Consider the following 23,617-nt stretch of genomic DNA (forward strand, 5'->3'; position numbering starts at 1 on the left):
AGTTACAGAATTATTCCCTCTTACACCTCTAAGCAGCTTTGGGTGACAGCTTTGGGTGACAGCTCCCTGATTCTGCAACATCAGCTTTAGGCAGCACCAGAGATGCAGGAGAGCTGCTGGGTCTCAGAGCTGGTGCTGCTGCAGGGAGAAGGGAGCTTCCCTCTGCAGAAGAGACTTTAATAAAAGTGTCTGCTTTATATGTATACATGTACTTATATATAAACGTATACACAGACAAATTGTGCGTGTGTGTATATGTACATAAACAAAGCGGGGGGAAGCCGCAAGCCTGGCTGCGGGCAGTGGCTGGGTGCAGGCCATGCCGTAAGGAGCCGGGTCGCGCAGCATCTCCTGCCCTTCCTCCATGCTGGCAAAGCAACTTCGTAAACTCACTGAAGAACCTGTCTGGGCCTGCAACGTCCCCAAGACAGCAGTTCATGTCCCAGGGAGGGGATGCTGGCACTGGGGGAGAACCCTTCCCCACACTCCCTGCCTGCCTCTGTTGCCAGGGAGACAGGGGATGCTTGCACAGACCTGCTTGGTGTTGTATAGGGTACCAGGTACCTGGTTTCACTATGTTTTAAAGTTGGGGTTTTTTAAGTTTACAGGCAGCTTCAGGCATGTTCCTGTGGGGTGAAGCTGCCCAGAGCTTCCAGGTCACCCATTGCCACGCGCCGCATGGCACATCTCAGCTGTCCAGTCTGCTGCTGGGGGTACAAAGCCGGGGAGAGGGGAAGGTCTCTCGTTCCCTACCCCCCAGCCATCAGGCTCCTGCTCTCACTCCTGCCAACAAGCGCTCAGGGAACCGAGGAGTTTTGAGGAGTTTTGCTGGGTTCCAGTCGCAGCACAAGTAGCCTTGCAGGGACAGGAGGGACAGAACTCCACTGGGATTCAGGAGAGGAAAGCAGCTGGATGGGAATGGCGCTCACCTCCACCCACACTCTCAGTTCTGCAACACAGCTCTAAACCAGGACCCTGACATTTCTGCATTAAGAATAAGCATACACACACAAAACATACTCCCACCACTCAAGAAGGAGGAAGAAAAGCCACTATACGAAGGGAAAAAGCCTCAACATCCAATCACTCACCACTGCTGTGCATCAAGCATTAAAAGAGTGAGAACATCTAGGGGGTTTTTTAGTCACTGAACAACTCTTATTCCCCAAATACAAAGGATCACCCCACCAAATCCACCTCTAGCTGAAGGGCCTTACCCACAACTTACCCAGGTTTTTCCCTCGTCCCTCTGAAAGTGGGGTAAAGGAGCCCGGGTGCTAAACAATGACATGCCAGAGACGACATTAGGATTTTCATTTTCTCTTATATAGGCTGTATCTAAACATCACCACGCTGGTCTCCTGGGAAATGAGATATATTGTTCTGCAAAGCCCAATCTGCAACAGCTGGGCAACGCTCCAATGTGTTTGTGTCCTGGTTTTGGCAGGGATGGAGTTAATTTTTCCTCTCAGTAGCTGGTATGTTTTGGATTTTGTGTGTGAAGAATGTTCATAAACACCCTGATGATACCAGTTGTTGTGAATGAGACCAAGGACACCGTCCTGCTTTCCAAGTCTCGCTAATTTGCAGATGCAGGAAGCTGGGAGAAAGACAGACAGCATAATTGATCTAAACAGGCCAAAGAGAGTATTCCATGCCATAAACGTCATGCTCAGTACATAAGTGGGGGCAGGCCAGGGTGGGTATCTGCCTTCCTGGCATCCATCCTTCCTGCTCGTTTTGCTGGCATCGTTCCCCCTACCTTGCTGGCTCCCTTTTGCTCCTTTGCTTGCTGCTCGGGTTTGTTTCCGTGATCGCTGCTCGGGACGGGCTGTATTGGTCATTGGGACATCGGGTGGTGAGAAAACATATATTGTTCACTTTGTATATTTTTTAATATCCTTATATTCTGTTATTATTGTAGTTTTCCCTTTTATTTTAGTAAATTGTCTTCATCTCAACCCACGAGTTCTCCTTCCTTTCCAATTCTCTCCCCCATCCCCTGGGGAGGGGGAGAGTGAGCGAGAAGCTGTGTGGTGATTTGGGCTAAACCATCACAGTTTGCTAGAAATGTAATGCATCACAGTAAACCGGAAAGCACCTAAAACAACTTTTTTTTTTGGCAACTTAATTTTGTTATTGGATTGAAAAGTACATCAATGCTTGAGTAAAACCATACAGTACTGTAACAGTGCAGTAGAAGTGGGATTTGTTACGCATTTGTGCGGTACTTTTACAGCAGCGCGGTACCTCTCACAGCCCAAACGCTGCTCGTGCCTATTGACTTCGGAACAGGGAAACTCCCAGGAGGAAACCCAACAGGGTGCAACCCAGCTCCTTGTCGAAAATAAGCCGAGCAGGAAAACAAAAGGAAAAATATACCACGTTTCAGGAGGAAGCAGTGGAATACCACTGTTTCTGAAGCAGCAGAACAAAGGTAAAATCAGGCAGCAGTTAGGAAGCACGAAGCCGAAGCCTCCCCCCGGCGCGCACAGAGCTGGGCTCACGCTCCCACGACGGCGGCGGCGCGGAGCGAGTTTCTCTCAGGAGCCGCAGGAATGCCAGGACCGTGACCGAGTTCCTTAAAGATGTTTCAAATAATTTATTCCCTTTCTCACAGCTTGGTATGGCACTGGGTAATAACACCACCGCACAAAATAAAGGGGTCCTGGCTCGCCCCTCCGGGTCCCTGGTGAAACCGTGCCCAGGACGGCGATGGGAGAGTCGAGGGAGCAGGTCTTGGCCATAGCAGCTTTGCAGGGGGAGGACAGAGCTGGGCTATTAAAATGCATTTGATGACCAGTCCCAGCTGTCAGCCTGCGGGACGTTCTAACTGGGAGGACTCAGACACTCACCTACAGAGGTGACGTGTTTGGCAAATTAAAGGCAGGTCGGGGGTTAATGTGCCGCCCTCCCCATTTATCCCTTCAACAAACAACTATCTCACAAATTTGTCAGTTTAGCAACTTTCACAAACAGGGAAGCGTCACTTGCTAAAAAAAAAAAAAAAAAAAAAAAAAAAAAAAATCCCCCAAAATACTGAGAAGCCGGTCTCATACATGGTGCTGCTTGCATGACATTTCCAAAAAAATCTAAGGGTTACAATCCACCCAGAAGTACCTAAACTTTTTTCCTCTCTGCACTTTATACCGGATTTTAACACGGTGGGTTCACCTGCACTTGCCCAAAGCCCTGATCTGTACAAATCCTTGCACAAATACCGCAAGTGTTTAAAGAAGGGACTCCTCCCGGCTCGAACTCCCAAGGGTAAGGGTTTGCACACTTACCCGGACACGTGGGTCTACGCGCGCACGCCAGTGGAACTGGCACTACAGCTGCGCACCCAACCAAGCTGCCGTCCGACCCGACTTACCCCAAAAGTTAAGATTCCTCGCTGCAGACAAGTGACTGTAAACATAACAAAGTGGTTAGAGTTATAACTGCATTAAACTTCTCAAACCATTATTTGTAATTTATACAGTCTCAGAAATACGGGGAAACTTCTTGGATCAGATTAAAATCTCCAATCAAATCTTAATTACTGTGAATTTGATGGCATTTATCAGAGCGTTCATGCCTGCATCTCTCACTATACATTTCAACAAGTTCCCTGAAAATCTATTTAATTATACACCTGTGAAATATGGAAACCAGGCTGAATTCAGAGTGCCTTATTATAACCTATTGGTTCTGCTGAATTTTGTGCTAGTATCAACAGCTCAGGAACGTTACAGCTGCGCACGATCTAATGAAAGCTGTTAAAAAAACAGAGACACACGAAGATTTCTGTAAAACAGGGCAGAGCGCCCACCTCCAGGTCACACACACACAAATGCTGATAAACTTACAGGCAAAAGAGAAGCAAACTATTGCTGACGTGGGGCTCAAAGTGTCATAAAAAAAAAAACATATAATAAAAAAATAAAAAAAAAAAGTCACTGACTCACACACAGAGAGCCTCCCAGCTGCGGCAGTCTCCAATGCACGCACCTCTGGTTTTGAGGGTGCTACAAAGAAGTTGCATCACTCTGGACGAAGAGGACGAAGGACAGGCACAGTAAATTCCCTTGCACACTAGCCCTTGCTCTTTGGTGGAGTTGTGCAAGCTCGGGGCCAGGAAAGAATCAGAGTTTCTTTACAGGTCACTAACGCTGCTGTACACATGCGTTGCCCTGTAAATGCCACTTCTCCTCAGCTGTGACTTTGCTCTGAAACGTGAAGCTTCTGAGCAGCTCCAGAAATGGTTATCATTTTTATCATTAAAAAAAAAACAAAAAACAAAAAAAACCCACAAAGTCAACAACTGATCAGCCATGAGAACACCTCCGCAGAAGTATGCCAATGGCCACAGGAGGCAGCGTTCACTCCGGCAGCAGCAAGTGCCAATATCCCACCCCAAAATTACAGGGATTTGACCTACAGGAGGATTTGGGCACTACTAGCTTTTCAGACTGAAAGAACAGGAACTTTTAAAAGCTGAGAAAAATTATACGGAGTGAATGGCTGACTGGGCACTTAACAAACGTGTTATTTAAAACAAAACCAAGAGCTGTGGTCTTAAATAAGTTCTCTCCCCCCTGCCAACTCCCCTGGCCTCTCCAGAGTATTTCTAAGCTACTACCGCTACTGAAGAGGGAGTGCAAAGTAGAGCACACAACATAATAACTTTAATTTTTCAAGCATGTCTTACCCTCACCGTGCTATTGGAAGCAACACCTGAAGGTCAGATTCTTCCCAACTTACCTGCCAGAGCTCTGCGGACACTGTGCTCGGTCGCTGGCCGGCCAGCGGTGATGCACGCTTACAGCCAGCGCTTGTTGCAGTTAAAGGAAGGCTATGACAACGTTCTGTCCAAAAGCCAAAGTTGTTTCTTTCCACTTAATAACATTACACAATTTGAAAGACAGGCTGGAGTTTACAAACAATTGAAATCTTCAGGTAAGTGTCATACAGAGCGTTAGGTGAGTACATCGCTTTAGGAACTAATCTGTTTTTTCAGAGAGACAACTGGTCTCCTCACGTGGACCAAGCCAGCGCTGGGCCAAGCACCAGTTCAACAGCAATGTGCTTGGTGCAGTAGCCTGTAGATAATTATCGCTTGCATACAGACAAACCTATCTAATTAATTTTCTGTTAACCTAATAGCAGGATTGGGCCCTCACAACTGTGACTTTATTTTTTTTTTTTAAGTTGTGAATTGGAGGGTGAATTTAAAGAAAAACAAAACAAAAACAACACACACAAACAAAAGTAAGATTCAGAACAGAGTATCAGAAACACACCTTCTCAAATTTTCATATTAATAATCCAAAGTGTGTCCTTGATTATATTCTTTGATAGTTGTGCTCCAGATCCTGTGGTTTATGTCGCATCTTCTTCCAAAAACCATCGCAGTTAATTGTGTTTGAGGGAGCAGGCTGCCCTCAAGGAGAAAGTGTTTTATTAAACCTTCGCTAGACAAAACCAAAATACTTCTAAGATCTCTTCAGAAACTTCCCCTGCTTAAAAAACCAAACAAACCAAAACCCACTATCCACTGATCTTTGTCCAAGACCCCTAAGACAACAATGAAATTTCGAGATTCATAAAGTTACATATCTCCAAACCACTGACAAAACAAAACAATATAGAAAACCCAAAGTGCATCTTTAGGAAACAGCATCCCCTCAGGTAGACTTATCTTTTACTGTACCAAGAAAAATAATTCCAACAGGAGAAAAGATTCAGAGAGAAAAATACATTAGCAAATACAGATAAATTTGTTTTTAATAAAGGAGTTAATTTTCTTTCAATCCTATATAAAACAATAGCAATTAAAAACTTCATTTTTGAAAGTAAAATATTTACATATGAACAAGTAACTGTGCAAAATTTACATGAAAAAAAATGGAAAGACAGGATTTCCTAAAAGACAAAATAAAAGGGGTGTAACAGTTGTCAGGTGTTGATAAAAATACTGATCAGCATTCAGTTTACACGCAAGAGTTAAATTCTACCATGAGAGTTCACACAAAGAAAGCCAAAGTATTTACAGTCATAAAAGTACTATCAATAGACAATTTAATACAATAACCTCTGAAAATATAAAGAACCAATTAGTATATTTGTAATAAAAAAATAGGTACAAAGAAGGGACTTTGCTCTGGACATCTTTAAAGTAGGCCCACAGCTTGCATACAGTCTTTTAGCAAAATAATTATAGTTTACATAGCCATTTTTATGTTATGTGCCAAAAATTATGTACAATTACTGACAAAATACACCAACCATTTTCAACACTTGATTCACACTGAGAAACAGTCTTTTGATGATTCCTCTCAACTCTGATTTTATTTAATCTAAGCTTTCACTTTAGCTAAAAAACACAGTGCAAGTAAAATATATTTATGCTGAAAAGGTTTCTCTTTTTTTCCTTTTTTTCCTTTTTTAACTTTACAGCTTTACAAACTATAGCAAATAAAATGCATTTTTACAGATGCTGCTAAAACATTCAGAAGGAACCCTCCTTTACGGGATTTCAGGGCCTCTAATAAGCAATAATGTGATTAAAATTGAGGTTATGTTTAAAATTAACTGTATATCCCTCTAGATCTTGAACATTTTGGGGAAAGATAAATATTCTTAAAAAAAAAATCAGTTTGCTTTGCTAACTGACTGTTTAAAAAAAAAAAAGCTAAATGAAATGAGGTCATCTGCTGTAGACATAAGCCTATATAATCGATTTAGTTGAATAAAACTGAACTAAAATGCACAATTAATGTCGAAACTGCTACAGGGCTGACAAAGGGTAGCTAGTTATTTGCTAAACGATTCCATCAGTCTTTATATATGGCTTGTTTGGCAAGAAGGCCACTCAATCAAGAGATGAGTTAAAATTTAATTGTCCTTTTATAGTATCCACAGGCCTTGTAAGTATCCTCACTGTTACAGAAATGTATTTCTCTTATACTGAAGAGTTTATTTATAAACAGGAATATAAAACTGTTCCATGTAAAGAGGTGGTTGTTTTTTAAACAATATCCCATTTGCTTGTTACAAAAAGGCGTAATTTGCAAATATATAAAAAATGTCCTCAGGCGTCTCTCCGTCAAAAATACCTTGATCTTTTCCATTTTACTTAAGGAATGCTTTATATAGCAATAGTGAATGGCTTGTCTCTCGCTCATTTTCTAAACAAAATATGAGGTCCCTGAGGTTCACCCGCGTTATCCTTTGTCGCGTAAACTGTCTGGTTGTTCCAACTCCAGAGCTGCCTGGGACTGCTGCACTCGAACCAGATCCCTGGAAGTGAGAAGAACAGATAAATCAGAACACGTAAGCGCTCCCAGGTATGCCAAAACTTTTCAGAGAAACACGCGAGGTAAGAACTAAGTGACCGTGTACAGGAAGCTACCAAACAGTATGCTGTAGGCTACCAGATCTGAGATTTTCTTTTAATTCTTACTTATAAACAGCAGCTGAACAAGTTTTCAGTGACATTTAGCATAGACAAAATAACCCCAAAGCACTGCTCTTATCTTCAGGACGGCACTAACGATAGGCATTCCCAACAACCAAAACAAACAGAAGAGACAGCGTTCTTCACAAGGTCAGCATACAGAGCAGCCCTGGAGCTCCTGAACCGGGGAGCAGTCCTATCCCCCTGAACCACGAGGTCCCGAATAATCCCCCCTGATCGTCATGGCAGGGTGCCGTGAGCTCTCCCTTTTCAGTGACAACAGCTGCAATCGAGCTCGGGACTACACTGAGAAGCAGCTGCCCTAGACACAGTCAGACATTCTATGATCTCTAAATTCTTCTCCATCGTTCAGCAACACTCATCTCTCTCTTCACACTAGTAGTTTTCCACACAAAGTGGCAAGATAAATAAGTAGTATATTATATTTGTCATGTCAAAAAAAAAAAAAAAAACCTAGGCAAAAAAAAAAATCATTCGATATCTTTAGAGATACCCACATCCTTCAGCTGTTGAGATGTACACTGCCTGGTAAGCGAGTTACAAAGCAAGTCTGCTGGGGCTAACTCCATCGTGTTTCCACTTTCAGAAAACACAGTTCTGACAGGATACATACAATTAATGCAACTGTTCTGTGACTCTTAGGCTTCTCTTTATACAAGCAGAGAAACCCTGGAGTGCTTCAAAGCCATCAGCCATCAGAACTGGCACGAACACTGTCCAGTACAAAGGTGCCTCTTCCAGTGAAGACTGGGATTTGATCACATCCTGTGCACGTGCTCCAGAAACACCTTTTCGGTTGTGAGAGGGGTGCAGTCTGGCTTGAGGCACGGCTCAGAACAGCAGCCACCACAGCCCCTGTGAAGCAGCCTCCCTTCTCCTCCTCGCTGTGCAGCAGTAAGGCACAGCCACCAGTAGATGGCACGCAGAGACCAAAAAAGTCAGGTTTCACCTCAAATTTTAAAGTTGGGAATGTTTTCGGCAGTTGTCTGCTGCTTATACCTTGCTCTTCGTATTATTATTTTTTAATATATATTAATATATGTTATTTATGTAAATGATGGGGGCGTTCTGAGGGATTTGGAACACGTTATACTTCTGTGGCTTATCTCTGGATTCTTTTTTTCCTCCTATTCCTTACTCCTCCTCCTATTATTTACTATAATAATGTTTTCTTCTCCTTTTTAATAAAACTTCAATACTTAGTGACACCAGAATGTCCAAACAGACTCCACTAGTGAATAAAAGATTTATCTGCCCGAGAGTTCGGAGAACTTTAAAAGACTGTTCTAAATAAGAACACCACAGACTTGAGAAAAGCCAAAGTTTTGAGTAGTGCAAAAGCCACGTGAATAAGCTGCCAAGGCTCACACGAATACAGTCCTCTCTACACATAAAGGTAGTATATTTATGATCAGTGTACATTATTGATTAAGAATCCAATCTAAGCTTGCACTGGAAGTTACCATCTCTGGGTTAGCAGTACACTGTGTTCAGTGCAGGTGTTCTTGCTTCACACCGCTGACAGTGAAGTCAGACTTAGTTTCTTAAGCAAGTTACCTGTTGAAGCAGCAAGCATCAAATCATTGAAATTCTGCAGTTAGAACAGTTTAAAGGCTGAAATTTCAAAGGGATATTTTAAGGCACTTGCACAACTTAGCTGCCTGATTTCCATCAACTTCAATGGAAACTAGAAGGTGCAGGAGAGCCCTGGATGTTAACTAAATTTTGTTAAATACACCCGCATAACAACTAACAAGACAATAGAAAGAATGGCTGGAAGTGGTTTTAAATTTTGGTTTTTAAATATTCTTTACTAGGAGCTCAAGTCTGATTTTATTATGTAGACTATAATACTTTAAATGCAAAGGTAAAATTTCAGGAGTCTTTAACCACACAATTATGTTACACCTGTAGGCTTGGAATAAGTTAAGAGGCTTTTTGGTAACTTTCAATAAAACGATGCGGACATAAAACTACAGCTGACAGCAACCTGTTTTGTTCCATTCCGAAACAAAACAGTACAATTACTATGTAAAAGTGATTTTACGTGTAATTAAGATTCATCATTCCTAGACATCAAAAGCTTACATTTACCAATCCGTGTCTAAGAAATGACAAACCTTATTCTCCACACTCCTTGTAATACGCCTGAACTACAAACTGCATACAAACAGTGACAAGAGGAGCTCCATTTAAAAATGTCAAGTGACACAGCAGCAGAAGCACAGCTGTGAATCTATCAGATCAAAAGCAGCTGGTTCTTAATTAAACAGACAAAAAGATTAGATTTCCAGGGAACCTGTAGTTAATTGGTTAACCAGTAAGCAATTAATCTAGGATAACGGAATTAGTCAGATTTAGATGAAATACAAACAAGGGTTCACAGTAGATGTAAGATACATTCCACAGCCTAAGCGACATTAACAGACTGGTAACACTGCACAGTTGAGCACGCGTAAGCAAGCAACGCCAACAACTGGCGCTGCACGAGATCCTTCAGCATATTTCTCAGAGGCAACTTCATTCATATACACATCTATCTTTAAGTGTCACATTCTGCAATTTTTATAATCTTAAGCTACGTTTATAAACCTTTAATTTGTTAACTTTTAGAAAAATAAGTTTTGTTATCAGTAATAGGCATTTTAGTAAATTACCAAACTCAAAATTACTTTAAAAGATGCTCTAGAGGCTTAATTTTTTTAATCAATAAAAATAACATTTACTAGTATTCAGATTGTTCTCTAGCACTTTAAATCAAGCACATGTAAACTATTGCTTCTAGCAATTCAGTATAATACAAGGCAAATTCTTTTGAAACAAGAGGATTTTTTACAGTACATATGCTTTAGAACCAAAAATTTGGAAAACTATTACTATCCTATCACTTGCTATCAGATACAAGACTCTGCAGGGAAAAATCCTCAAATTATGGAGAGAGCTTTCAGCCCTGTAAATAAGTGTCAAGACAATTTTTAAAAATTATTTTTAAACACTAGAGAAATCCCACACTGAATGTCTTCAATGCAGAGAGCAATTTTATACCATTTCATGTTTATTAACTTGTTTATAAATACAGCAGATAATTTAAATTCAGGTAGATTGCTAGACTAGCATTAAACTAATCAGACACTAAGCATATTCATACTTAGTCTGCAGAGAAATTTTTAAAAGGTCAGATTATAAAAGGTCAGATTATATGTAGAATATACATAGGATATGCTCGAGCATCATAATCAGAATGAACTGGTCAAACTGATCTGCTGTAGAGGTACCAAAATTAAGGCAAATCAACAGCTGAAGAAAGAAATTAGGCAAGTTCCTAAAACCTGAAGCTCCTGCTGTCAAATTTAGCAGTCATTCAATTCTACCACAACACCCACCTCAGCAGCGTTACTCTGTGCTCTTAGTTAGACTGGCTACAGTCACAAGAATCTCTTCCAAAAACTACAGAGGTCCAAAAAAACAGAGACTTGAGAGAACAGCAAAGGCTTTTCTAACATTCCTCCAGTTCCATAATCAGGGAATGACAACTCAAATTTTATTCCCTGCATTGCTTCACAGATGCTAAAAACTGATCCTGGCCTTGGAGCAAGCAAACCTGAACTCAAAACACACTTTTGCCGCTCAAAGCTTCCACAAAGCAAGGAAAGAGCTCTGAACAGAAAGGTTTTTACAGAGGCTGACACAGTAAAACCAAAGATCACAATTACACCGTACCTCTGTCCCTGATCCAGATCCCGGTGAATCTATTTTCCTTTTCTTTCTGGGACCGATGGCAGCTAATGCAGTCAAGTTGGCATCCCTCTGTCTCATCTGTGCTAGTTCTTGTTGCTGCATCTGCATTTGCCAGAACAAGTACAGTTAATTATTTTTCTTTCCATTTCCAGCATAAAAGTTCATGTTAAGCTGAACACTTACCTCCTTGGCCTTCTGTTTCAACCTAAGCTGTTCTGGATCTTCTTGTCGAGATCGAGACTGTGTTGATAAAGGACGAACATGGAATGGTTGGAGAAAAAGAAAGAAAAACCAATTCAGTTACAAAAGTTACAACCTCTCTATTCCATTTAAGAGTTCCACCAAGCTATAAAATCCATCTTCTTCACAATGCAACGTGCAAAAACTAAGTTTTAATACCTACTTTAACCTGGGAACATGCAATGAGACCAGCAAAGAAGCTGTCTCACATACTTTAGCATGAAAAGTGGAGCAGAGCTCTAGCTAAAGAACACATTCATCAAGCTCCATCTTTGAAGATTAGTCTTCCCCCTCATTGAAAGTGCTTTAGAATGAAAAGAAACTCCACAGTTTTGACGTCAAAAATGACACTTTGCAAACGTGTGAAATCCAAGCACTTGCCTTTGCTGCACGCATTAAAATTTCCCTTTCTTGTTCATCTTTACGCTGCTTTTCTATTTGATCAAGTTGTTCAAAGAACTTGAGCTGTGCCCGAACGTCACTTGCTTGTTCGTATCTTTCATCATCCTGAAAACACGGCAAATATGTTTCTCATTACATTTCTTAAAAACAAAGCTGTTAGCTTATACTGTAGAAGAACATTCACTTACAGCTCAAATGTTCACTTTGTCCTTTTCAAAGAAATAGCAAGCGTGTATTTACACCAGTCAAACCAGCTAGAATTCTTAAAAGCATTTTGTTCTATTCCATGAATCATCAGATTTTGACTTCCAAACTAATACCATCACAGCTTTAACCTCACGAACATATTTCACAAAGCTGTGTGTTTTTTTTTAAAATGCTGTTTAGGCATTTGCATCTATTAAGAACACACATCTGTCAGGTAGCAGTCTCTTGAGAATTCAAAGCATTGCTTTTATCTGCCTATCTGATTGTACAACCACTCAGTCTCTGAACATTTGACATAATAAATAAAGGGGAGGGCACAGTTTCTCTGCATTTGTTTTTAAAACATCTTGTACGTGCAATCTGAAGAGTTCTAGTCATCCATGTGTATTATTAATATCTTAATGTAAGATGAATCAGTCAAAGAGAATAAACAACCTAACTTCACAGAATGAGGAACACCTGAACTCATGCACTACAGCCAACACGATAGCTGAATGTGTGCAATTAAATACAGTTACCTTGTAAGAAATATTCTTTTGTTGAGCAGTTTCTGATAATTTTTCCACCAGGTTTTGTAGTCTTTGTTGTGTAGCATGTGATACGTAGCTAACTACATCAGGATGGATTTCTGTAATTCCATGTTTTTTACCTATGAACAGGACAGAATTCAGTTGTAAAAAAAAATGGTTTTACAATACACTAAACATGTGGCTAATTTCAGTTACGGAAATTTTAATGCCGTTTGCAAAATAAGGCTTCCGGGTATTTCTCAGACAAGGAACAGGAAATGGCAAACAAAAAATTTCTATGGAAAATGCCTCCAATTAAACCCAAGACTAGTGAAATTTGTTTATTAAAGTTCAAGAAAAATCAACACACCTATTTCTAATATCCTTCTTTGTAAAGGTGCCGGGAAAAGGAAGGTTTCATCTTTACAGGACCTTGTTAACGTGCCCACTAGCTCAGAGTTTGTTGCCAATATTCGAGCGCTTTCTTCCGACAGGTTGACTCCAGCCATCGATGCAACATCATTAATGTCATCATCATCCCTTAAGAAAGGAAAATTCATTACAACAACAATATTTAGTGCTTATCTGCACCCACTGCTACAATACCACAGCTGCATATAACGAATTCCACAGTAAACTTGAATACTTTAGTTTTTGCATTTTATTTGCTTTTATTCTATGAAAAAATAAACCTAATATAATTTGATTTCAAGAAGCACTAAAAGTATTTTCAGTTTTATACTTCCTAACTGTTTTCTCAAGATCCTTTCTTATATAATGTTTCAACACCTTGAGAAACAAGCGGCCAGTCACATCACTACCACAAAACAATAACAAACCGCACTCCTCAGTAAGACAGGCTGTACATCCAAAGAACCCGAGCAGAGTTGGGAGGAGCGAAGGAATTAATTCTATTTGCTTGTCCAGGCAGGAATTGTTTATGAGGTTTGATATTTATTCTTAGTGCCAATTAAATGCTAAAGCTAGTCTGGCACACATATGTACACGGCTGTTTGTTAAAGTCTTTATTAAAGCAGCAAGTCTGCCCACAGAAAATCCACCTCTAGTTCTTGCGAGTTAACCCAGCCTGATTCAGCACCACTGCAGTACACAGCCAGGGTCCCACTGAGTTCAGCAGGCTGCCCAGACAGCAGAAGCACAAATAAGCATATGATTCCTCACCTAAAAGAGCCTCCCCCAGGTTCTTTCAGTTTATTCTTCTGAGCAGCTGCTACTTGTGTCGAAACAGTGGCGATAGCTTTGTTTCCAGGTAATACTGCTGGTTTTACCACAGGTACTGCAAGACGACAGACAAGATTTGTACTCCATCAAATTGATATCAGAGTTCTGATTACAAGCCAGTCATGGGGAGTAATGGCAACAGGTCTGGTGCAAAGACTTTACTTCAATAGTTTCTGTCAGCATTTCACTCATGTAAACTTAACAGGCCCCTCCCACACAATTCCAGTACCCAAACAATCTGACTGTAAATGCTGCCCTGACATAGGTGTACCCCCAGCCACTACGGCACTGCGCACAGCAAGATTTTAGCAGTAGTACAACAGCCATTATACAGCTGCAGGGCACTTGGGAACTGACATTCATAAACCAGACTGCAGTTAAGGCTATCACATACAGCATATACCAAGTATCTTGAGCTCTCTCACCTGTCTGAAGTTGATTCAGTTGAATTTGAGGAGTAGTGAGCATAATACGACTATGCGGTTGCCGCAACGCTACCATTGGTGTTTGTGTCAATGTTACCTGTGGAGGCCTTATCAATGCCCCTGCTTTTTGAGACTGTTGGATAACCTGCAAATAATAAGAAAAAAAAAAAAAGAACTGTAAACAACCTGAGAAATAACTAAGGCTAAGAATCAGGCGGAAAGAACAAACCCTAACAAGCAACTTGGAAGCTGTGATCGTAACACACCTGTTCATTGACCTAGAATCCGCACATTTTAAAGTATTTAAGTGTTTCTTCAGATAATTATATTTTACAGGAAAGCTAATATTCCACTTTCCGTGATATAAGATAGAAATCAGCAACCTATTTCTATTTTTTTGTGGATTGACAAAAAGATCTCTGCTTTTTGTTTTCTACTAAAATTTCTGGGCAGAGCAGCTCAAATGAATGCCAAACATTCTACAGGGAACACTAAAGTACTAAGTAGCAAAAAACCCCTAGTAATTTAATAATGTATATTAATTAATACACATCCTAGGAAAAAAAAAAAAACAACTTATACTCAGACACTGCTTTGCTGTGAGAAGAGGAAAATAATGTGTTGCACATTATATTGTTCTTATTTGGTTTATGTGCAGGCCTGAGAAGTTATTCTTTCTCCTCTTTTGGGGTAATCTGTTGTTAGACTTATGACATGGGGAATGAAAGATTCTCCAGAATACTGCTCTCTCATGGATATGCAGCAATTGAGACAATCTGCCAATATTTCATGCTAAAATAGGAAATAATATAGTACTTTAATCAATAATGGATTTTATTTTTTTTTTCTTAGCAGCTAGTTTCTCTAAAGAGGTCAGAAATCTCTGAGCTAAAGCACCAATGTAAGAAGAAGAAGAAAAGTCACTGTATTATCAAAAAACCCTGTGCAATAACAGATTATGCGCTTCAGCTTACATACCAGTGGTGTAGACTGCCCTTGTTTACTAACACCAACTTGTGTAGGCTGAGTTAGGCTGATTACAGGTTGTTGGAGAGTACTTGTTACAGTTGCAGTTGCCTTTCCTGCAGTGCGCTGAACTGAGGAGCTTAGAAGAACCGCCGCAGATGGAATCGTTGCTATCGTTGCTTGCGTTGTTGGCTGTTGCTGTTGACTTTGTTGAATGAAAGCTGCAGAGTCTGGTGTTAACTGTCTCAAGGCAGGTAAACTCCTCTGAAGAGAGGAAAGGAAAGAATTTGCCTGAGTATTTTAATCCTTAATTGAAATCACACAAGAAAACATTAATTGTAAAAAGCAATGCATTTCATTTCAGTCTATTGTATCAGTCTGCATGTACCTGAGAAAACACGACAGCAGCGCACACAGAAATACCATGCTACTTCACATTTACAGCTAGACAGAATGACACCACCTTTAGTTGTGGAAGCTTGGATAACATGAGCATCTAGCTTCCGCAAGCCTATCTGGAACCCCTGGTGTGTATTTAACAATCCAAACTCATGCTGCCTTCCTCAATTGTATTCCTACATATCGACCAAGCTATGAAGATTTCAAAACAGCTCAGTGACCAGTGTTTTACCAGATTCTTATATCAGTTGTTTTCTTATGGTAACAATTTTTGGCGTCATGAAGAGCTCAAAGTTGAACAGGCACTTAAGAACCCAGAAACGTCACCACACACCTACAACTATATCCCTTCATCATACATTAGTCAAGCAGAGTTATACTCTTACCATACAGTGATGATGTACTTTCTCTGACTTTCAGATGATACATGTTTTGGAATAAACATTATTTTAAGATGTGTCCAATTACTACAAATTTTAGACAAATGGAATTTATTATTGAGAAGTGACAAACTTCCTGTTTATCCATTCAAACAGGTACACAGCACAGGCAAAGGAGCATGAGTTTTTTTTTCCAGAAAGTACCGTCTTCCGTATCATTCAATCCCTTGTTTTCTTTCCAAGACTAAAAAAAGGATAATAAATGTATTCATAAATTTAGTGCTACGGAAAGAAACTGCTTATAAGTCACAGAAAGAAAACTTTCCAGATTTCTCAAGAGACCTGCAATCTACGGTAGAAATCACATTATTGACTGTGCCAATTAATCATACTAACAAACTCTTGGAACCAAGAGACAGAAATATTTTTTAAGGGAGCAAAAGTCTGACCAGGCACCATTTAAAACTTCCATTTATCCAATTTTGGAATTTCATGTGTACTGGTAAAAGATGTGCTTGTGTTTACTGGTGACAATACCTAAGCACAGAAATATATAAGGACTAGTGAACACAAATTACCTTCAGGAAAGGCACAAGGTAAGGTTGAGGTGAAGAATTAAGTTCTCTGTACAGCCTACTGGTAAAGTCTTCTGCTTCAATTTTTCCATCCTTCAGAACAGAAAATCCAAATTAAAAAACTTGCAGAAATTAACTTTTACAGATTTTCAACACAAAGAAAAAAATTAAGACTTAACAATTTATTGAAAATAAGTGGTTTTATCATCCCTTGCTATTTTTAGATATCAATAGCTTTACGGTAGTAACTAATTTTACTCCATTTTTCAACTAGTAAGACCTACAGTCCCATCTTTCCTTTTCTTCTTCCTGTCTTTCAGTCAGTTTTAGGAAACATCTATAGATCAAAGAGCCAGGTGGAACCCACAGGAATGACCTGCAGTTACCTATCAATTGCTCAGAACAGGCAGGCAGCCCCATCTCTGGTGTTCTCTTTTCCAAAGGTACTACAGTTCCTCCACTTCAAATAACTGAAGTTGTGCCCATCATATGCTCAAAAGGCAGATGCCTCTCACAAAATTAAATGTATATCCCTCATGGGAAGATACATGTCGAATTTTGGTCTTGTGGCAACCTCTGGTTATCACGTAACATCTGGAATACACAGCTCTACCTTAACTTAAAGGTTGCTAACAGCTAGGATAAGCAATACCAGTACTTATTCTATAAATATTAAGTGTCAAGCTTTTACATTAGCTACAGATATGAGCAGTAATATCTCATTTACAAGCTTAAAGGAAAATTTATGCATGTATTTTAATTCAGAGAAACAAAGTTTAAATTTTATTTATCTCAGATTTTATAACCTCCCTCCTCTCTAAAAATAAACCCTCAGGTTTGAGTCCAAATTTGCCCAGATTCTGTTTCTTACAACTTCTAATGAACCCTTCTTACCAGCAGGTTCTGTACCAACTCTTTCACATTAGCCGCAGTCTCTGAAGACTGTTTTCCAGATGATGCCAGTTTTATTAATGTGGACAGAAAGTTTTTGCATTTCTTCACATTTTCCATAGTTTCCTGTTACAGGTGGAGGAGGAGTAGAAGGGAAACAGTCAAAGAAGGGAAGATAAACTCTTTTTAACACAGGATGTGACCGTATACTCCGAGAAATAAAGTCCTCCTTTACCTCATCACCGCTGAATATTATTTATAGACTTGTGTCCCTCACCACTTAAGACAATCAGACTGAAATGACTATTTCACTTCATATATACATATTTATTGTACATTTTTGTTATCAAAATTCAATAAATTATGATTCTTAATGAAGCTAGAAAACACCAAGTATTTTAAGAATGGTACGTTGTGTACGGGAAAATACGCATTTTAGCAGGACAACAAACAACAGAGCTCCTTCCTAGTGCACAGCATAGCGCACAGATTCTTCTTGCTGTGCAGACCTGGACATATGCATCCTGAAAGAGTTTGTGGCAACTTCTTATCCCCTCTCATACTGATTCCACTCCGCAGTGCTGAACAATTCACTTTTCTATAAGATACAGCTAATACGTTTTTAAAAAAGGAGTGCTTTACAAACTGTTAGAGAAATCAAAATTAGTACTTTGACAACCATCAAAATTTAAGTGACATGTGCTCACATTTTGTAAATTGTATGGTTCTAGTCAAAGTTTACCTTTTTAAGACCAGTAGTTCACAGAACTCTTGGACCTTTACTACTCTCCACTCCAATCTGTGTTTATATACATATATGTATGTATATACATACATGTGCATGTGAATGAACACAAAAAGATTCTAAGTGTAGTCAGTGTCTTACTGTGGCAGCAGTGGAGGTTGCCGTTGTTCCTTGCACTGTTCTCTGAGGAGTTCCAGTTTGTACAGCTGTCGCTGTCCCCAATGTAGTCGTTTGGGCAGTACCACCCAGAACAATCTGAGGCTGCAGAGAATAAAAACGTAAGATTATTTTACTTGGAACACACCAAAACTTCTTTTCCTGAACCATCAAACAAACTGAGCCACAGGACAGCAGAACATCTTTCACAGTTAGCTAAGTCACTGATGTCATCTGTTGCAGTGGAAAGAAAGAGCCACCAGATGGCACAACACACTACACATTCAAAACTGAAACCCTAAAAGTTGGTTAAGAATTGCACGATTTTTGGTTACTGAATAAAATGACAAAAATAATACCATAAACATACCTTCACACACTGTGGTTTCAAAACACAATTAAAACGAATGTTAAGTTTCTGTAAGTGTAATAGCTTTTTTTGCCTGTTCCCTTAAATGACACTTTCAAAGGGAGGAATTTCTAAAAACGCACAATGGACACAAAAGCTCAGGTCTTATCTAGGTCTTTTTGATGAACAGTGGAAGAAATAGTTTTTCTAGTTTTGTAGACAAGTTGGCAATTCAAAGTCAGAATACCACTTCTAAAGAATTGACGCTGTAAACAAGAACTTTTCACGTACACAGTTCATTCATGGACTTCCAGCACAGTCTAACTACTAACGACAACCCCATCAGCGACACAGTAATTCTTACCAAGCTAAAGCTAGCTCTCAGAATTTTAACAAATAATTTATAAACTTGCTCTTTATATAAAGATGCACAAGAAAAGAAGCTCCATTGTTGCCAAAGTTAACATTCATCGGTATTTCGGGAGACAGAAAAGGAGACAAGGATTTAATTTATCTCATTTTCTGAAATCAGGATAAATGAAGTTCATGGTATGCTCATTACAGGAAAAAATATGCACATGGAATGATTTTTATTGTCCAATATAACAGCAGTGCAAATTAAGGAGAGTCAGTAAGGTAAATTAACTCTTAGATCTGGAAAGATCACTGGCATAGGCAAAGGCTTTCTGAGGGGAAAAAGGTTAACAGGATGTATAGCAAAACCTGTATGTTTTAAATTAAAACTCTCTAATCCTGTCTACTCAAAGGATGAAGAAAGCACAATGAAACAGATTAGGTGACAGCAATCATATTGTATCGCAGTTGTCTGGAAGTCATGTGGAGAATTTCACACTTTTGCACTGTGTTTTAAACTCACACCACCATCCCTCAAAAAAAAAAAAAACCTACAAGAAAGCCTATCATTAATACAGGCCAGGCTATTAGAAGAGAGCCCACAGACTAAGACACCACCATTTATCCTTGAGTTATGAGAATCTCCCTAAGTAAAGAGACCAAAGCAGAGACTTGTGTAAGGGGAAAGGCTTCTGGAAGAGAAGGCTACCAGTGCAGTCCTTTTTGTAATTGTAAATTTTGCTGCAGAACGTGGAGGACTACAGATCCATCACAGGAATAAACATCACAGCTCCAAATCCAAAGGGAATTGGTGTCACTTTCTTGAGGCAGAAAGCATAAAGGTATTTTATTTTAGTCAGTTCTGTGATTATACAAACTAGTAATAGGATAGCTTTAAATATATATGCATATAGGTATAATATGGCATAATAATAATATACATATACATCCAAAATACAAAGTAAATTGATATCTGCAAATGTTTTAGAAAGGATAATCCAGAAGATATTTCTTCCACGTGCTTAGCAATTATACTTCATAGAATCACAGAATGGTTTGGGTTGGAAGGGACTTTAAAGATCATCCAGTTCCAACCCCCCTGCCCTGGGCAAGGACATCTCCAACCAGACCAGGTCGCTCAAAGCCCCATCCAACCTGGCCTTGAACACTGCCAGGGATGGGGCATCCACAGCTTCTCTGGGAACCCTGTCCCAGTGCCTCACCACCCTCACAGTAAAGAATTTCCTCCTTATGTCCAATCCAATCTATCCTCTTCCAGTTTAAAGCCATTACCCCCTTGTCCTATCACTACAGGCCCTTGTCAGAAGTCCCTGTTCAGCTCTCTTGTAGGTTCCTTCAGGCACCGGAAGGCCGCTCTAAGGTCTCGCCAGAGCCTCCCCTCCTCCAGGATGAACAGCCCCAACTCTCTCAGCCTGTGCTCACAGAAGAGGTGCTCCGGCCCTCTGATCATCTTCGTGGCCTCCTCTGGACCCACTCCAACAGGTCCATGTCCTTACATTGTATATTTCCTGTATTTCTGGCAGTCTCAAACAGGTTTTCAGCTGATCTTAACAACTGATGTATCTCATGTATGCATTACTTTTCTACAAACTCACTTGCACAACAGGAGGACGCTGTAGCGTTGTTGTGGGTTGCACTGTTGTTTGAGCCTGAGACACTTGCTTGATAATAGTCGTTGGTGTCACCTGTCGTGCAATAATAGGCGTTCCTGGAGCCTGGGGAAAAGGAAAAAACCAAGCACATTAGTTCCTACATTTAAGTATAACCTACCATATCTATTTTTTTTGTCTCTGGATAGTTGTCATTATTACATATACAAAAGAACGCATCTGGGCCACTATAAGCTGTGAGAAGGATTTCTAGTCTTGAACAACTGTGATGATCTCAGTGTACATACACTCATATCCACTTTTTTCTCTTAGTCTTATAAAGAATAATGATCCCTTCGGAAAAAAAAGTTGTACATCTTAACCATATATGGTCTTGAATGGTCTTCTTTATATCAAACAGTTTTAAACTTAACACAATTCAGCTAGGTAAAAATATGTTTGATGAGTAACAGCCAACCTGTAACAGAATTAGGAGCAAAACGCAACGCCTATGCCACGTGGAAAACCCTGTATAGATAGCACCAGTTTGATTACTGGTTTCTTCATATCACTAACATAATAAAATCATACCTTACTTTCTGGTGTATTCTTCACAGGAAGAAAATCTTAACAGTAACTACAAATTACTGGACTCACCTGCACTGTTGATATCTGCACTGGAGCACTGGTAGGTGTAGCAGGACGAGGAGTCATAGTATTTTGGGGCTGAGACTGCGCATGTGCCTGTGCTTGCATCTGCGCCAAGGCTTGTTGAGGGATCATCAGCAACTGCCCATTCTCACTACGCACAAGGACCATGCCTGTTAAAAAAGAAATTGGTCAAGAAAATGTACATCTTTTTCAAATATGAAAGAACATATTTTTTTCTCTTTTTTTTTAGTCCAAGTTGGATACAAATGGAATTAATGTATTGTTGAAGGACTACACAGCTAACAAACATGGTTGAGAATAAAAGCAAAATACTCAGCTTTACTATCACATTTTGTATAAAATACCTTAATTACAGAAATACTCTATCAAAACGCTCAGTATGGTGAGCATCAGAACACACAACGAGTCGTATTTGCCCCAACCAAAAATTTCCCTGTGACTAGAGGTTAAAATTAGCAATCATGTAAAAATCCTACCTGATTTTTATTAAGAGATTTGTTTTATGAAACACTTCAAATAAAAGAAAATCTTGCCATTAGGCAAGATTCCTGTTAGTTTTTCTTTAAGAGGGGGAAAAAAGAAAATATAATCAAAACATAGGCTTCACCATCAACAAGAATACAATTCTCCAAGTTCTAAATTAATTTCCATAACAAATTTAGTAATGAAAGTGGCTATAAAATCATAATCTTTCTCACGTGCATCTGCAATAGACTGCATAGTGCCATGTTACACCGCAAAACAAAAATGAAATGGAGAGGGAAATGAGGCAGCCGTTCCCTGCTCAGTCACTCACATCAATACACTTAACCCCACTGGGAACTATAGGGAACCAGATTTTAACAGGCAGATTTTCAGATGATAGTCTCTCTCTCTCTCGAAGGCACAAACAAGATCTGGACAACATGAACTGCTTTCCAAGAGCTCATTCATTCAGCGCGCCTCTGTCAGTCCATGAGAGCCTCAGGACCTCATCAGCTCTGAAAAAGCCCTAAGGAAACAAACTGGGCACTCAAAATTAGTCTTTCTGAGCAACAAACTACAGGAGGAAATTTCACCATGACAATCAAGAGGCACCACTGAAATCAAAGATTTTCTTAAGTGTTGTTCAGTGAATAAGAAGCCCATACACGCTCCCCAACAACATCAGGAGATGTAGTCTATGCCATCTCAGAGCACGACTACTCAAAAAGAATGAAGCTTTTTATTTGCTTTTCCATTCAAATGAAGTGATGAAATGTTTATAGACAACACCTTAAGCAGTTTTCTTGAGCTGTTTGAAAATCAGTGTTAAACTGCGAAAATCCATATACTGACTTCTACAGAAATTAGTTCAGAAGAAAACAAATTACATTAATTGATTTGCCCCTAATTTTTTCCTTACATTCTCTACACAAACTCTCTTTTAACAAAGCAGAGTCACACAGAGATGCTAAACTAGTTTACATCAGAAAGGTGACTTTCCACTGCGACTTATTTAGAAGTGTTAAGGTAGGGCCACAGCGTGCTAAGGACAAGAGCTGCATCTAGAAACAAATATTCTCAAACTGTTTTTCTGTAGGAAAGGAAAGCTTACTTATAAACTTGCAGACTGTAGAAATAAATACTCTTAGTTTAGCTGTCAAGTCAAAAAAATCATGTTCCAAGCCATCCCAAAAAGAAAGGTCTGTTCTCCCGTAACTTAAGTAGGGTGAAGGCACTTCCATTAAAACAGCAAAGCCATACACCACCACCATAGCTTACAAGAAATTAAAAAAGCTCAATAGTGAATACAGAGCTTGATCCTGTCAGCTCCTTATTAGAACCATCACTACTTTCTCACCTTCAGCCTCATGCTACAGGGAGGGGTATACTGACAAAACCAGAGAAATTCAGTATTTTGAAGATTAAGAGTGTGACGCACTACTACATCAAGCTCACTCATGCACAAACAGAACTTGGCATCCTCTTCCAACGTGCCAACATAGTATCTTGGGAAATGAACCGCTGGCCCAGGTTGCCCAGAGGGGGGATGGATGGCCCATCCCCGGAAACATTCCAGGCCAGGTTGGCCGGGGCTCTGAGCAACCTGATCTGGCTGGAGATGTCCCTGCTCCCTGCAGGGGGGTTGGACTGGATGGGCTTGAAAGGTGCCTTCCAACCCAAACCATCCTGTGATTCTACTCTGTATACAAACACAGAGACAAACTCAAACATCAGACTAGTCTTGCATAAACTTTAACCGTGGAATGATGATATAAGACACTTTACCTGCCTGAAATTATATCTTGTTAGTATATGGGTGATTTCAGAAAAGGT

General features: G+C 39.8%; 1 protein-coding gene across 1 annotated transcript in view; it reads right to left on the reverse strand.

The window, feature by feature from the left end:
• Window positions 1-5,748: 5,748 nt before the first annotated feature.
• TAF4 (TATA-box binding protein associated factor 4) overlaps window positions 5,749-23,617 on the reverse strand; it is a 36,213-nt gene continuing 18,344 nt past the window's right edge. Inside the window, exons 3-16 of the mRNA XM_086760789.1 lie at window positions 21,305-21,468; window positions 20,654-20,773; window positions 18,320-18,439; window positions 17,437-17,559; window positions 16,546-16,635; window positions 15,201-15,452; window positions 14,223-14,367; window positions 13,738-13,852; window positions 12,926-13,095; window positions 12,565-12,695; window positions 11,819-11,944; window positions 11,381-11,437; window positions 11,180-11,299; window positions 5,749-7,281 (exon numbers count right to left, since the gene is read on the reverse strand). Of these exons, the coding sequence (XP_086616915.1) occupies window positions 7,114-7,281; window positions 11,180-11,299; window positions 11,381-11,437; window positions 11,819-11,944; window positions 12,565-12,695; window positions 12,926-13,095; window positions 13,738-13,852; window positions 14,223-14,367; window positions 15,201-15,452; window positions 16,546-16,635; window positions 17,437-17,559; window positions 18,320-18,439; window positions 20,654-20,773; window positions 21,305-21,468 (1,901 nt within the window). The 3' untranslated portion in view covers window positions 5,749-7,113. The remainder of the gene's footprint in view (window positions 7,282-11,179; window positions 11,300-11,380; window positions 11,438-11,818; window positions 11,945-12,564; window positions 12,696-12,925; window positions 13,096-13,737; window positions 13,853-14,222; window positions 14,368-15,200; window positions 15,453-16,545; window positions 16,636-17,436; window positions 17,560-18,319; window positions 18,440-20,653; window positions 20,774-21,304; window positions 21,469-23,617) is intronic.

This window comes from Chlamydotis macqueenii, chromosome 16, assembly GCF_036417535.1.
Source record: "Chlamydotis macqueenii isolate bChlMac1 chromosome 16, bChlMac1.mat, whole genome shotgun sequence".
NCBI classification, from domain to species: Eukaryota; Metazoa; Chordata; class Aves; order Otidiformes; family Otididae; genus Chlamydotis; species Chlamydotis macqueenii.